Source organism: Columba livia, chromosome 4 (genome assembly GCF_036013475.1).
Source record: "Columba livia isolate bColLiv1 breed racing homer chromosome 4, bColLiv1.pat.W.v2, whole genome shotgun sequence".
Classification (NCBI taxonomy): domain Eukaryota; kingdom Metazoa; phylum Chordata; class Aves; order Columbiformes; family Columbidae; genus Columba; species Columba livia.
This window is the reverse complement of record NC_088605.1, coordinates 67,474,979-67,492,288: the sequence shown is the minus strand read 5'-3', so window position 1 is coordinate 67,492,288 and position 17,310 is coordinate 67,474,979. Positions and strand designations below refer to the sequence as shown.

At 36.7% G+C, this 17,310-nt stretch overlaps 1 protein-coding gene across 3 annotated transcripts in view; it reads left to right on the top strand.

Moving 5' to 3' along the window:
* Window positions 1-17,074, top strand: part of SYNPO2 (synaptopodin 2) — a 91,637-nt gene extending 74,563 nt beyond the window's left edge. For 2 of the 3 annotated variants that reach the window (XM_005510652.4, XM_065062748.1), the window contains one exon: window positions 13,302-17,074. In XM_005510652.4, the coding sequence (XP_005510709.2) occupies window positions 13,302-13,868 (567 nt within the window). In that variant the 3' untranslated portion in view covers window positions 13,869-17,074. Of the gene's footprint in view, window positions 1-1,552; window positions 11,428-13,301 lie in introns of those variants that run through there. The other variant, XM_065062750.1, reaches the window with a different exon arrangement.
* The last annotated feature ends 236 nt before the right edge of the window (window positions 17,075-17,310 follow it).

Here is a 17,310-nt window from a genome sequence, read left to right as displayed (position 1 = left end):
TAATTCAGACTTGCAGCAGGGAATGCCCACTTCTCTCCTAGACACGGGCTATTCACTTTGAGATCAAGACAATGCCATTCTGAGATCAACCACCAAAAGGTTTCAGATAATTTTGATCTGAAGTCCTCTTGCACTGATCCTAATTTTATATACCTATTTTTGTTTCATTCATTTTATTTTGTATGCTTAATTTTATTTTATATGAGACATTCAAGAGTCAAGACACAAATCAGCCCTAAAACTGCAGTGACCTATTTTGCTGTCACCACAGCAACGATGTAGCAAAGAGTTGATTTTCTTGTTGGCAGAGTGCTGTTATCATTCACACTAAAATGAATGTTCAGAATTCTCATAAATTTGTATTTTGAGTAAAGAAATACTAAAAGGTAGAGTTATTAGCAGGCCCCAAAAAATAGGATGTGAGGGGCTGGTGTGTGGTTCAGATAGGAAAACTAGTGTTGATTGGTAGAACAGCAATTTTGAGAGAAAATACTACTAGGATTAGAGGCAACCAAGCAGTGGGAAGAAAACTCCAGAAAAAAAGCAGACTCAAGAGGATAAAATACCTCTCAGACGATCATGAAATACAGAAGTACAAGAAAAGAAAACAATCAGCAAGAAGGATTTAATTATTCTGCACAGAGATGGCTGACTATTTCCAGACTTTTCACAGAATCACAGAATCGACTGGGTTGGAAAAGACCTCAGAGATCATCGAGTCCAACCCTTGGTCCAACTCTAGTCCGTTTACTAGATCATGGCACTAAGTGCCATGTCCAATCTCAGTTTAAAAACCTCTAGGGACGGCGAGTCCACTATCTCCCTGGGCAGGCCATTCCAATGCCTGATCACTCTCTCTGTAAAGAATTTCTTTCTAATATCCAGCCTAAATTTCCCCTGGTAGAGTTTAAGCCCATGCCCCCTTGTCCTATTGCTAACTGCCTGGGAGAAGAGACCAATCCCCACCTGGCTATAACTTCCCTTCAGGTAGTTCTAGAGAGTGATGAGGTCACCTCTAAGCCTCCTCTTCTCTAGACTAAACAACCCCAGCTCCCTCAAATTTGTTGAAATGTTCTAGATTACTCTTGGATGACAGAGTGGGTATGATTTTTTTTTTTCCTCTACTATTTGCAAAAACATATTGTGAAAGAAACAAAATGCTAATACCCAGCAAAAAGAAAAAAGTGAGCTCTAAAAAAAACCAGGCCGTATCAATAGACTATTGCTCTGAGAAACACCAGATATACAAACATATTACCCTAGATAGCTCCTATACATGAGAGTTTTCAAAAGTGCTAAGGTGAACTCTGATAAAAGATGATAAGCATTTATAAAGAGAACTCGATATCAGCTGATGTGATCTGGGAGGAGCACTGTTTATCAAGTACCCTGGACAACACCTCAACAAAGGACCAGGCTTACCATCATGCTCTGCTGCTCCAGCATCTGTGCGAGGAATCCCCTCTCCATGATGAGGTAGGGAAATACCAGTGGAAGGACAGCACTCTTCACAACTAATGATTTGCAAAATCTTTCTCCTCTCTTTTTCCAGGATCCTTTTCCAGATTCCATAGCTTTAAGAATAAAAAATGATTGGTTTTAAAAAGATCCACTCTTCCAGTCTTGCCTTTTAAAAAAAACCATGATACAACTTTCTTTGCCTGAAGTCAAACATCCAGGAGTCCAATGATCGCTTTGGCAGTTCAGCATGGCAAGTGCAAACCTTAATTACACAGCTTGGCACAATGTTATTTTATAATCAGTCTACTCAGCTTGAATTAGAAACGTTACACAAAGAAGAAACTTGTCAAGATCTTCAAAAACCCATGGATTCAGAAGTTCTGAATTTACTTCCTGATGGTAGATTTCTTGGGAAAATATGTGAGCCTTATGATTTCATAGCACACTTGGTGCCACCATGACAACGACTGTTCTTACTTTATAGTAAACATTACCTTTGTACATGGTTACACAAGGGAGGAGTTGGAACCACTCGAGAGCTATGTTTGGCAAGTGCTTTTCAGGAAGCATTCTAGGTTTTTTATCAAATGATTTAAAAAGTAGGAAAAATCCTGAAGCTCAGTGAAATTCTGTGTTGGAAGGATCTCTACAGAAGCAGACTTGAACTCTTCCTCTACAAGCTAAGACTAACCATATGATGATATTTCCATGGTTTTAACATTTGCTTCCTTGAGTAAGGCAGGAAAAGACTTTTTTCTTGATATAGCATGCTAATCAAGTCTCCTGTTATCCTCTGCAGTTTTCAGAGGAAAAAATCTATTCTTGTTTGTACTGGCCTTGGCAAACTGTTTTTAACTACAGTGCATATGAAACCTGCACAAAGTAATGTGTTAGAATGTTATAATAACTGCACGTTCCTTTGGGCTGAGGAAACAGCTATGAGAAAAATATCTTACAGAACCATGCTTACAGATTGACTTTCTGGATGAACGCTTCCTGTGTGGGGTAATTGATATCACAATACTAAGTGTTTTCAGACAAGGAACCTTGATTGTTTTGTATGGTTTGAGACAGAGTTGTTACAACAGAGAGTTCCCCTCAGAACTCCAGGCAATCGAAGGATAAACTGCTATGAAAGTAACCAAGTCATTGCTAAATACATGTAAAGGCTCAACTGTTGAACAGATAGAGTAATTCTCTTGACATTTCCATCTATACCTGAAATAATAGATTTTAACTGGTTTAAGAAAAGAGCAACAAACAGAAGGAAAGGAAGAACATTATAGAAATAAAATCCAAATCACCATATGCATGTTAGATTACAAAGGGTCACATGGAACATAACAGTCATTGATTTCAGTATGAGCTTTAATTGCTTGGAAAGAATTCAGTATACCTATATCAGAAGCAAAAGTCTTCATGCAGTAATAGTCTATGAATGAATATTTTCAGTTTTTAAAGAAATTTTTTTGGGGAAAAAAAAACCTTTATTTTTTTTTCCAAAAAATGTCAATAGGTGCTACTGATTTTTCTTTGATTTGTGAGAATGTTACTTTGTACAGTCTCGTTGTGCAGGTTGTTGTTCGTACACAACTTCATTACTGTGAACAAAAGCAAAGCAGGGTCATCTGGGTACACTTCATTTTCTTTCTACAGTCTTGATAACTTTCCCAGTCAGAGATAGGACGAGAAGAAAACCTCAAAATCTGCTTGCAGTTTAGTTTTCTTCAGCTAATTATATAGCTTTAGATATGTACAAACATATCTGCTAGTCCTACCCATGCTACTTGAATATCTTTTAGGTACTGAAGTGGGCTGTAAATTTTTTCAGATACCTTGCTGCTTGTTTGGCTGATGTCAGAAAGTGCAGAGGTGTGACAAATGAGAAAGAAAATGGTGATGATGGTGTTCCATTAAAAAAAAAGATTTCACAAAATGAGAGGCAGCAACAGAACTTCTTATGGGGATGTAAATCTGCACCTGCTCTGTACTCTGTTGCACAGCTGTGATCATTTCAGATGTATAACTTCTCTCATCCTAAGATTACTTTCAGCCATGCATTTTGGTAGAGAAACTTGACACACTTAGTACTTCTACAGGAACAGTACTGAAGTAAGCACCTGAGCTTATGTATATGTAATTATGAAAAAAAAACCACCAAACAATATTAAACACTACTGCTTAGATTGCAAAATGAGGCACTTGGAATGAATGTTGTCTGTATCACCTTAATCCAACTCTCTAGTGCATGTGTGTGATAAAAACATCTGTGATCACGTCGCCATGTGCTATTTTGTTCTGTAGGATTCCTGACTCAATTCAGGGCACAGAATGGTACCGCTCATCTGACAAACAGCTCCTTCACTGTGTTGTTTTGACATTATCCTGTGCTTAGCAGCATTCTTGACTTAATGTACACTCTTCAAAGTGTGCTCTTCAGGCAGAACTATTTCCTCATAGTTTTTTTGTTAGTGTCCAAGTCATTCAGAAGCTATAGTTCATTTTCACACCACCACATTTTACAAATGACAAGACACCTAGTATTTTCAGAGTCCGGTAGCATGGGAACTAGTTACCATATGAAAGTATGTGATCCTTAACATAAGTCTGTGATGGTTAACAGATCACAGGACTCCAGTGGAAGCCCAGAAAGGGAATCCTCAGTGACGAGCTGTGAAATCCAACCAACGAAAACACTTTTTGCACAATATACTCCTTTGCTATAGAATCTTAGTATTTTCTAAATGAAGCCCTGAAACAGCACTGGATGGGGCAGAGGTCCTGAAATTTAACCAAAATGCGTATGTACTGGGCAATGATCCTTGCATTTCATTGCTTTTGAATACTTGACCTTCCAACTTCAGACCCAAGGGTTTTCTAAGAACAACAAACCAAATTCTGGAATACTATCATAAAGCATACTGTAACCAACAGGGTCCTCCAGCATGGCCTGAACCACCATCGCCAACTGCCACCATGCTGCTACAGTGACTGGCAGCAAACACATGCTGACATCATCTCTGTCAATCAGCACTGGGAAGATAAGACTGGTTTCTTTCACGGTCTTTTCTGACAGCAGAGAGACTGAGGAAGGACCAACTCAATTTCTCTGGGGAATAATTCTGTGGAACTCTGGAGAAAAGTATACAGTAGTGGGTACAGGTTATTTTCTCCAAATATACCTTCCTTGCCTCATTTCTTAATCTTTCTCTTTTCCTGGTCTCCTTATAGTAGCTTCATTGCAAGCTACATAGGTCAATTTTCCATTCCTTAGGTTTCTCATCTAAACTCAGGTACCTTGGCCATCAGGTTCTAGTCTCAACACTCTCCAAGCCAGTACTGAAAACAAGTTTTTCTTTCTGTATCAAGTATTACCAACTCCTCGTTTTGCTTTGTCCAGTCACAGAATTTTCTGTCCTTCCCTTGTGTGTTCCTTCCACCCTGTTGAAAGTCAGCTTCTTGCCCCCTCCCATACTCAGATCAGATGTTGTCTCCTTCAAGGCTGCTTGGGCCCAGACAGGAGGTTGTGGGCTCTGTCAAGGGGCAGCTGTGCTCTGCAGTCCATCTCAGGGCTCATCAGTGAGTGTGCAGGCTCAGGTCCAGAGCCGATGGTGGGCAGAGGTGTGGGTATGCACTATATGCTGCATGCACGAATTGTTTGGTGTGAAAATCCAGCTGTGCAGCCAGCACAGGAGTTGTGGAACACCCAGTGACTTCTCCAGCCTGTGAGGTTCCACATAGCCTGCAGTTTAGACAGACAGAGAAAGCACAAGAACAGTCTTCTCATTCTCCTATGTGGTGTCCAAAGACATCACAGCCTACAGGAGCTTAGACCTGTGATAACGAATAAAGTCCTGCTGCCTAACAGAATATTAATGCTGCTAATAGAGCTCTCAGGAGCTAGCTCTGCAAAGCAAGGTGTTCTTAAAGAGCCTATCTAAGCTTCTCAACTTGAATACACATAGGAAGGTTTGCATGGAAATATGAGACACATCAGATACAACGATTAGTATCAAACCAGTTCTAAAGCATGTAGTGGTACCACTTTTCAAGGAAAAGGATGCTAGAATTTTTTTAATTGACATGTATTTTTCCCTGCTCTCACTCTTCAAAATGGCTGAACTATATAGGTTCATTTGGTTGAAATGCATCATTTGGAATAAAGTAAATAAGAAAAAGAAAAGACTGAAAATTTCAGTTTGAAATATTTCATAAGAAAATTATAAGGAACTGGATAATTTATCTTTTAGTTTGGATATGTTCAGCAACAATACTGCTACCACCTTCAAGTATTACAATGTAATTTATATTTATTTTCTTTGATTTTAGAAAAAAATATAATTAGCATTTACTTTGTATCAATTAAAAACCCTTTCCTTGTTCAGACAAAATATCAAGGTCAGAAACTAGAAACAACTGCACACTTGTTTTTCAAATGTCTATTCAAAAGGCTTTTTCTTCTAAGACCTTTCTCTAAGCTGTGTAATACAAAAGTCCAGAAGGTGGCAGCAAATATTCTTCCTTACAAGAAGTAAACTGTCTATTGCAAGGAAAGCCAAGATGCCTATGGACAAATAAGTTCCAGCCATTTGCTTTTTCTAGACATAGCTGTATGGTACTTTGATAATATTATATGGATAAAGAATAAATGATAATGGAAAGCACTTATTTTCTTTCATTTACACAGATGCAAACTGAGCTAACTGAATAACTAATTCATGACAGTTTAGCAGCACTCTCATGTTTCTTTTCCATTTTGCAGTAGTGAAGGCTTAATTATAATATCTTACTTTTCTCCTCTACCATTACGTGACAACTAAAAAGACTTTCTTGTCAAAAGCAGAATTTGTTACAAAACTTATGTAAGATAGTTGACAATAATGGTTTCATTCGTTTGTATAATAATAATGAAAAGACTATTCTCACCTGAAGTAATACCACAGTTATAAACAATCTAAACTTAGAATAAATGAGGCTCCAGTTCTAAAATTCCCTAACAATTTTTGAAAACCAGCCCCGGTAAGGCAGCTTGGAGGAAGTTAGGATCAGACATGAACTATGGGATTCTCATCTATTGCTAGTCTCAGTACAGCCACTGACAAGAATTTAATTGTTATAAAGGTAAGATTCTCTGCCTCTCCAGCCACTAATATCCCAATTCACCAAAACACTGCATTTCAAATTTAGCCTGCTATAAATTATTTTCAGAGTTTCAAATAAACAAGTTTTTCCCATTTTATTTCATTTTTTTAATATTTGTATAGCTGTAGCTGTAGCATTTACTGCAGAGCTGGCAGCATTTCAGAGAGGAATGAAATTTTCATTATGTTAAGTTTAAATTGTAAATGATTTGGGATTAAAAAAACTACAAGATTAGCAATATGTCTCCCTTCTATATGCAGTTCAGTTTAAAAATCTGAAGTACTTGTTTATGTGTAAAAGAAATAGAAAGAAGGGAAGAATTAAGAAGGCATAAAAAGCAAGCATTAGTTATTTTGTCTTGCTATTTCTCAGTGGTTATGTCTCTAACTGCAGTAGCCATTACAAGCCCACAGAAAGCAAAACGAGAAATGCTTCAGACTGAGCTTTGTACAAAGGTGGTTATTTTTTGAGATAGCACAACTGTTTTATCTGCTCCCCTTTTTCATGTAAACATTAGCCAGGCACTAGTGTTAACTCACAGTTGAACATGTTTTGATATAGGATTAAGGACTGGATTAAAAGGAGTAAAAGAAAAGATAAAAGGAGTAAAAGAAAAGATAAAACTGCCTTAATGACTTAGACAACTAAGTGACTGAATCAGGTGGGAGTCTATGTTGCAGAGAGTTTCACTAACACATGGACTATTAAGAGTCCAACCTACTTGTGAAAAGAAGTCTTGAGTTTTCTTGACAATTTAATATATGCCTCCTTAACTGCTGAAAAGGCAGTTTCAGCATGCAAACATATCAACAGTTTTTCCTTGTTAAGGAGATGTGCTAGCTGAGACAGAAAAAGAGTTATTGTGAAATAATTTCCCTAAGTAGTATTTTGTATTCCCCATTGGTCTGTAAGACGAACAATATCTTTCAGACTCTTGCCTTTAAAGTTTGCACTGTTTTATGAAACAAAGTATTGCTTTTCTTGTCTCTCAGCTTTCCAGAATTATCAAGAAATTTGAAATAAGAGTAAGTTCCAATTAACTGATTTTTCTGGATGATTGATTCGGATATTATTGAATCAAAAGTACACATTCACACTCCTGCTTATATTAAACAGATCTGTATGTGCACACACCTTTTATAAGTACTGTGTTTACATTCATTTGCTTATATACTGAAATAGTTTCTTTTGGAGATTATGTTATGTTCATTTTAGTTTATGTTAATACACAAAAATATCAAAGATGCTTGTGGTACAATAAATGTTTGCTTCATTGATCAGTTTAAAAATAGTTTTCATTTTAAAAATCAATGTTACCTAAAGCTAAAGTTTAATCTGTTTGCATTGACACCTGGGCAGTCAGCACCTGTTAAATTCTGATTGCAATGGACACCTCTGAACTGCTTTTACTCTTCTTGACATCCAAGAATAACTTACCCTTCAATCATTATTGTAGAAAAGATCTTTCTGAAAATATTCCCACAGGGCAATAGAAACAAAAAAAAACCCAAAAAACCAACTGATGTCTGCATGGGGTTCTGGTTTGTTTTGCAGGATAATATTTAGAGTACTGGTACAGTATTGTAATGCTTTTTTTACAACAACATTACAGTAATACAACATGGAATAGTTTAATAATTCTGGTAGCATATTACTCTTCTTTCCCCTCTCCCTTCATTTCTGGGAAGAAGAATGGAAAATCTCTACCCTCTTTTTATGATCTTCTTCTAGCTTAAGGGAGACAGGGGTAGAATAGTTATTTTCTATTTTACTCTGTATTGCCCACCATCTCACTTATGATCTGGGGTTTGTGCATTCATTTGAGTACATGCTTGTTGAAAGATGTATCTCCAAGTATTAAATATGATGGCAAAAAACCAGAAAGTATGAGTACGTCTTGCTGCTGCTGTCCAGTAAATGATTAATGAATTCTAGTGGATAAATATTGCCTTAATTCCAAAGTTTGTGTTAGTTTGGAGGGGCTGAACACCAAAGCAGTGATAGAAGTCCATTTATCAGTATAAAATACAGATCCACTTTAAGTTTAGAAATGTTCAGACCTAGGCTCTCCGTCTAGGAACACCACTGTAAATAATAAAAATTAACTGCAATGATAAAGGCAATACTGATCATTTCTCAGTTTCTGCCTTTAAGATACACTCATATTTTAGCAAAATCATGCTTTTCTACAAGTGCCTAAAACCTATCTACCATAGAGTGTGAAAAAATGTGGTGATATTATATATTCTGAAGCCAAAGATTATTCAATTTCAGAACAAAGTTGGGATAGACAGAAATATTCTTCTTTTAAACTCAATAAATTATTGCAAAACTGTGTCACTATGCAATGTGCAAAAATCTGCTGTGTAGGGTGCTATTGGATTACTTTTATTACAACAGATACTACCATAACAACCTTAGCAGTCAGTAGACTCAGAGACTAAATTCCTGTTCCTTAAGGTAAGCACTGAGGTATTACAGCACACTGCACGAATCTGATACATTTTCTATATTTCTTCCTTGGGTGATGAAAGAAATTCAATAACTTTCTCTGAAAGAGACATGAAAATCAGAAAAATATTCTGCTAAATCCAAAGGGGTATAACTGCTTCAAGTAACCGCTTTATATAAATCAGTAGAATTGCTTCAGGCCAAAGCTGGTATTTAATTTTCCCAAGTTTATTAAAAAGAAAATTAATATAAAATTTTGTTTCATTCTCTGTGAGCTTATGGGAATGTAGATGATGATGACAACTCCTGTTTATTGTAGAAGACTGTAATTCAAAACAACTAAGGCTCACTATCTTGTCACCTTCTTGGATCTTCTGAGTCTTCAATCCCTCTTCTGCATAGTTATGACAACCATCCAGAAGGAAGCAGTCCTTGCTTCTCTTCAGTGATACAGATCTTATTGGATGTGTTCACTGTACCCAATGTACCTAGTCTCCAAACGAGATACTTGGCATCTAACAAAGTTGTCCACTGCAGAATTCTTTGGATAACCTGGTCTGTTCTTCCATCAGAACAAAGTCTCTCAGATGACCCTATTAAGATGAAGTCTAGAAATATGCAAGATCCAGGAGGCCAATAAAAAAACATAGGTGTAAGCTACTCTGGCAAATTGAAAGCCAGTGCATTCAAATAGTACCTTGGCAAAATGGACAAGACTTGAAAGAATCACTCCTATCTTGGGGTTCTGAGGTAGAAAATGAGAATATTTATCAGCTTTTGCAGAAAGATTTTTTTCCAGATAAATTAGGACAATGTCTCACTGGCCAGGTTACCTGGCAATCTGTAAATCAAATTCCATTCAAAAAATCAATGACAGATGTTTTCATCTATAGATGAAATCACACCTATTTAGAGCCAAGGAAAGTCATCCTTACATAATGTAACATTCTTTTCTTCATGAGAAAGTATGAACTGTTTAGATTCTTACCTAGCCATTTTGTCTCTGAGAGCCTGACTACAGTTAAAAACAAAACAAAGAACGAATACAAGGAATTTTAGTATAACCAAGCTCATCCCTAAGGCACTAGTGATGTTCCAGTTTGCTGACTGCTTATCTTCCTGCAAGGCCTAACATTCCAGCCAAACACAGACCCATGCTGTACAAAAGCTAATAAACTGAACAGAATCTCATACAAAAGCGGAGAAAATATTTTTATTTTCCTATAAGACCAAAATCTTCCATATCCAAAGTATTTCACTTCCCCTTGTCCCACATAAAGAGCAACTGGAAAGATGTAATACTGTTCTCCAGATTATCAGTATTTGAGTCTGCTTTTTTACAAAACCCTTATATGCTGAATTTATCATTTGCACAATGTGCCTGACGCTGTGGATAGATATGATTTGAAGTTAGGTCTTAGGTCTTCCAAATTAAGGACATAGGAAATTCTCAAAGCAGTGAAACACTCCTTGCCAAATCTGGTTGTCAAGACTGTGTGCTAGTTCCTGTACACTGTATTGTTTGATTCATACAGAAGGTTTTTCTATTAGGTCATTTTAGCTCTCTTCTGCCAGTTCCCTTTCTTTGCCTTATATGATAACAAAGCTATCCATACAATAGTTTCCATCATCATAGAATAATATCTTACTTTTCATTAATGACCTTGATTTTCGCTTGAATCTGCTCTACCACCTGTACTAAAAAAATGCAGAACTCTCCATTATATGAATATTCAATTTTGTCTACACTATTTCTGTGTTTACAAGTTGAACTTCTATCTTTGTATCATAGTAGAATGGCCTGTTTTGTCAGACAAACAATGAAATGCACTTGATAACTCACCATTCTCCTGCTCTATTTCTAATGGTTAGGCCAAAAAGATACTTCTGCAACTTGACGAACTCTGGAGTTTTTCTCTAAACATTACAGACTATACAGTATCTTCATTTGTCTTGAAATGTCAGATATTTTATGTAACACTTCTTTCAATGGTATCATTTCCTTCTGTATCTCTAGAGTCCTACGAACTACTTGTGGGACTTGGAACTGGAATCTCCATTAAACAAAGGGGAATTTTTCTCTCTGCTCATAGACGATGTTCTAGAAACCTCTTGAGAACAGTTAACACACGTAGATACATTTGATCAACTTTTTAATCTCTCTGCACAACCTTCAAGTGGTTCAAGTTATCAGATTAATTTCTAATAGAAACTGTATCTAATTTTGAATATTTATTTTGATTTTGTCTGTTTTAATAATACATTCTTGCCAATAATTTTTTAAAAATGCACTAACCAGGCTTGCAGAATAAGCTCTTTTATGTGGATTTAATGAAGAAAGCAATTGCAATACATTAGAGGAAGGAGAAGTATTCTGACCAGCCTATATGGGTCTGCCACTCATTGGCCCCAAGCATGATCTATTACCTGGACTCTTTATTTTCCAGGTAAGAAAAAATATCCCTCTCAACAGGTGAAGAAATGGAGAAACTTCAATCTATTCTTACATTCTTGAGAGTATATTGCTTAATCAATGGAGGAAAAAATGGATAAACTGTGCTTTTTGTTTATATGCTACCATCTTAGAGTACTCACTTGGGACCCGTCTGTATGTGATGATCTGATGATCTGATCAGCCACATTTGAATGCCTGATGATCTCAAGGCTTACGTGAGGATTCTTAAAAATTAACTGAGCTAAACTGCCCAAAATGAAGTATTTTTTTCTGGATAGAAGTTGAACCTTATGAAAATTTCCTATAAGTGTGTGTGGGTAGCATTAACAATGTTGCGGAGTTTCCGCTCTGGAGCTGCAAACTGGGAATAACTGGTCATATCTAAGAGGTGAAAGGACAGTCCTGTTCTGAAGCATTAGTTGTGAAACTTGTCAAAACTCTCATTACAAAACCTCTGTGTGTCACTCTACACTTTTTAAAAGAGATTCAGACTGAGCACCACCAAACTGTCTGAAAATAACGAAATCAGTAGCCTCTTTCTGAATTTTCATCTCTCATGTAGAAGGCTGATATTAAAACACAACTTCAAAGACTGTGTGAAGCAGAGATCTTTCACATTTCTCAAATGTGTCAAGATCCCGTGACAGAAAAGCCTATAAAATGTGACATTTCTATGTGAATCTTTGCTAGATAAGCTACACATTGTACAATCAGATACGTACTGGCTGGGTTCTAGTTCATGATCAATGTATTTTAGGAGCTTATTAGGAAAAGTAACACAGGCCAATGTCATTTGAATGAAATTCTAGCAAAGCCTTTGGCAAAAGAGCCTGGAATTTCACACTGGATTTCAGAGTTAAAGGCATTTAAACCTCAGGATATGAATCAGTGAGCGTAAATCAATTTGTTTAGGAACCACATATGTATAAAAGCTACTCTGTAAGAACAATGTCATTTGTCTGTGTAAGACAAAGAACACGGCTGGCTTGGGGAAAAGACTCTACCTGTTTCGCACTCTGCCCATGACTGTTGCAGCAGAACCTCCTCATGAACACAGTTTTTGTTTCAAAGTGCTGCATTACTAAGAAGATTAGGATTTGTCAAACATGAATGGATTGCTCCTATAAATGGGTCGGAATGTACTGAAATTTTGAGGGCATTGCCTTTTAAAGAAGCCAGGTTAAGTAGCGTCCTGCAAGAGTATTAAGTGAATCGTTGCATTAACGTCTGTAATTTTTTGTGTTCATTTCTGTGCCCTGAAAAGTGAAATGTATGATAAGTCTAATGATTTTAGAGTAAGAAACGCCTTTCTCAAAAGGAGATTGCCAAAGATATGTTTTTGGACAGATGTCTTAGACAGAGCCTGTTATCAAATAAATTAGGCTGTGTCTGCATGTTGGAAAGAATCACGTAAACATACATGGAACTGTCACAACATGACTTCCTTTTCCATTATTAAGAATGGCCTTTTCAGAACAAGGCACACTAGCTAAGTAGTGGAAAAGCTGTACAGTTGCTAATGTAATTGTGCCTTTTCAGTCAAAGCCTGTCTTTGGTCTATTTACTTTCCTCGAAAACTCAATTTGTTTTGTCTTTGTTCCTGTTTCTTTGCCTTCTTCTTAATATCTCTTCTTTTCCACTAAATTAAGAAATTAAAATACCCATATACATAGAAAGGGAATGCCAGGATGTCATGTGTTTTCACGGTCTGTTTTTCCAGGTTGGAAAGGAAAGGACTTCCTTTTTTTGTTGATAAATAACTGTAGCTATATTTCACATTTTGTTTTCCTAGGAAAGAAGCAGTGGACGCTCATTATCGCTTCCTGGGAGACCTTCTTCATTCGTTTCTCGAGCCATGTCTCCTCCTTCTCCTCTTGTATTTCAGCCTGCCCCTGACTACGTTAGCAAGCCAGATGCAGCAGCCGACAAGCCTGGCAAGAGACTGACTCCCTGGGAAGCAGCTGCAAGATCCCCTCTTGGCCTGGTGGATGAAGCTTTTGGGCCCCAAAATATGGAAGAATCCATTGCTGCTAATGTAGTATCAGCTGCTCGCAGGAAAACACTTCCTCAGCCACCAGATGAATGGAAACAAAAGGTTTCTTATGAGCCTCCAGCCCCAAGTGGTAGTATAGCCTTATTAGGAGGGAAGAAATCGGGCCTTGTATCACCCCCCAAAAGCTCCCTGTCTGTGCCAAGTGCCACCACGCAGGCCGGCTCTCAGCTGCAGTATGCTTACTGCAGTCAACGGTCCAGAACAGATCCTGATATAATGTCCATGGATTCCAGGTCTGACTATTGCTTGTCAACAGCTGATTCAAACTACAATCCACAGCCAAGGGGATGGAGGCGTCCAACATGAGCAGCTGAAAGGCCTGGCATATTTTCCCTTCTTCCAGCTTAACAAGCCTTAGATTTGAGTTGGAGAAGGAAAGTTTCTTGCTGGCCTGACCATCTCTGAACTAAAGAAATTAGAAGGCAAAAGTGAATGGAGCACAGTTTTCACATGACTGCAGGTCTAGCAACCTCTAGAATAGACTCAGTTTTACACCTAGCCTAAGATTGTTCTGTTTGTCAGAAGGCAAAACCACATATTTCTTGGGGGTGAGGAGTGGGATGAAAGTGGGGGAACCAATGTGCTCGATATAAAAATCTAGAAAGGATGTAGATGGAGACAATACAAGTGCTTGTAGTTAAGTTAATGTGGAATAAATTAAAAAAAAAAAAATGTAAAGCAGGCATTTTAAAGGCAAGAAGTATTTTATGGGATCTTGTAAGTTTTCTGGGTGTGTTTGACATCTGAGTTCCAAGGTACTAGATATACCAGACTTGGGAAAGTTCCAAAGGAAGTGGAATACTTGGAAGCACTGGCTTATGTGTCGTATGTTTTCTTTACTGCATTTTTAAGAAGAGCTAACAAAGTAAATCAAGAAATACTTTTACTGTGGTAATAGTGAAAATACATCTGTGGTCATGGTACCTGAATCGTTACAACAAGTAGATATATGCTATCTTATGCAGCCATCCATTTCAGATGGATTTAAAGACAGTCCAAATAAAGTCTTACATACTGTAATTAATCAAATAATCTGAACACAACAGGAAGAAAGGTGTTTCTAGTAGATATCAGTACCATGATACTTGAACAACAAAAAGGATAAGGAAAGTATCTAGAATGTCTTTAAACTGGATTGCAAGTTAATTTTGTAATAAACTGTCAAACAAGTCAGAGGCTGAACAGCCTTTATTTCTCAGTGAAATGCACTACTTGCTGAACATTTAATGCTACGGTGCCTAGTAATCTGAGTGGCTCTGCAGTTTTTCTTAGTCTCTAGGTAGTTCAATGTTTAGAAAGATTTTGATTTGTATTCCTAGTTTGGAAGACATAGATAAGTTGTTTATCAAGAACAATACCTGTTCTACATAGAAACTGGTATGTGAAAGAGAGTTTACGACATGTGTTACATGGTATGAGTCTAGCAAGAGTAGCAAATATTTGGACAGTTGGTTACAATTCAATTATCTTGATGGATCTGAAGAGATGATAAATGGTTTTTGCTGGTGTTACATATCTTGCATTTACAGGTTATTTAAACAACAGAATTGTGTTGCTTAAAAATATATATAACCTAAGCTTATTGGGTAGTTTAGATGTTGTTAAAGCATTAAATGAATACCCCAAGTTTTACAAAGTGCTCTGCATTCTCCTCATTTGGTGGGGCATTCTCCAAGCATCTGTCAAGCACTGTCAACTAAAATTACTGCAGAAGCACTGTTAATTATCTTTAGTTTCAGTAAGGTTGTCAACCATGAGTAAAGTGTTTGGATTAGAAAGAACTAAAACATATATACAGGAAGAAAGACTATACTAAAGAACATTCGCATCTGCAAAGAATTTTCCATTATAGAAATTATAAAATGTAACTGGCATAAAGGAAAGATGAAAACTCAAGTTCAATTGATCTGGAACTTCCCATAAGAACAAATAATTACATGAAAAATATGCTCTTAATAAGTTTAAGTTGGCAGTAATTCTCTAAATGATTCCCTGTATTCAAGTCAAGTTCAGGTTTCTCTTTTGAACTATATCCTTTAGATTGTTAAACTGGAAATCAGATTAATGAGCTTGAAGTAAGGCATATTTTTACCCAATACTATTATTTTAATTCTCAGAATCAAATGCCTAATTTTTGAATTCTCATTGAAACCAATGTTGTGAATTGTAAGGTCACACATCTCACAAAACAAAATGTGTGCATAATTTTAAGGTACATGCAATTAAAAATTGCCAAAAGTATTTTTAAGTTTTGATATTATGAAAAAATATGATACAAAGTGATAGTAAAAAGGATTTACTACTGCTATCACATAGCAATAAACACTTGAGGTTAAAGCTCTAAATCCTCCCCAAAAATGCAATAAACATGTAACAACAGTAGAATCAGGAGTTTCAGAGAAATCACTGACATTCTGTCAATGTCCCAAGAAAAAACAAAGTGTAGCCTTATAATAATCTTCTATTCATGAGACGGAATCCATCATTAAGTACTTCTCTGAAGACGAGACTTAGTGATGTTGAGTTTCATGTGGCTTCATACCTTATATCTTGTCATAGACTAACTTGGGTGTTTAACATGATCTACTATGGATTTTTTTTCCTGCTGCTGAGGATTTACTAGCTCTCCCATATTGATTCTCTCTTATCTAATAAGGAATGAGTTCACGCTGCAGCATTTTCCTCAATAGCAACACTGCTAAGCGTATTCATCCTCCAGCCAGCCGTCTATTTTTACAAGGTCTGTGGGCAATGGACTGGCTTTAAGATCTGTTGCACTGCCACATAAAAATGAAACAAATAAACATTTTCAAAGTTATTAATGAGAGGATGACATACACACAGGTATGCAGACAGATCACATAGCCTCATTTACAATGGGTATGAGGCTAAAATCAGATTGAGATAATGCACTGATTCCAATGGAAGCAACAGGCCCAGATGAGTAAATGAAATATTATTGCACACAGAGCTATATGAAGAATCACATGGCATTTTTCACTTTCTGTTCTTCACCACATTCCTCCACTAGCAATGCATCCTTCTGTCATATAGTTGTGACTGTTGTGTGTGAGCTTTGAATACATTAATGCAAGTATTTCTTACATTTGATTTTGAATGCACAGATCTGCTCAGTAAATGTGAGGATAAAATTCTCTTGATATTTTAAATAAGTGGTTTTTTCTGTGTGCCCTCAGAGATGTCTCTGTTAATATGCAGAGTATTGAATACACAATATAACTGAAAATTTAGTTTCCTTAGTTATGTTAGATGATGATGTTCACAACTCTTGTTCATAATTTGTTTTCATTTTGGTTTGCTTTAACACAACCAAATATCTATTCACGTTGCATTTCTGCCTAGTAGCAAAGACTGTATTATCTTTATAAAAGGCTTTTCACTTATAAAGACTTCTTGTTCACTGCAAAGGACACTTTATTTCAGAGTGCATGCCAGAGATGTAAATCATATCATTTAATAAAGTGATTTGACCAATCAGGTTAGAAACACAATTTTGTTTTCCCTAAATTCTTGTCTGTTTGTTTAAATAATCTGAACCCAAGTAAAGCCTAATCTCTTTTTTCTGCACCATTTTTAGATTCACTGACTTTGCCTGTCGGTGACCTCATGCTGATATGAGCTTCTAGAAGCTTAAATCAGCATCGGGTCAAATGGCAACTTATCAAATTCGGTAGAATTTCGTTTTCATACTGACAAAGCAGAGGAAGGAAACGCAGTGAAGCACAGT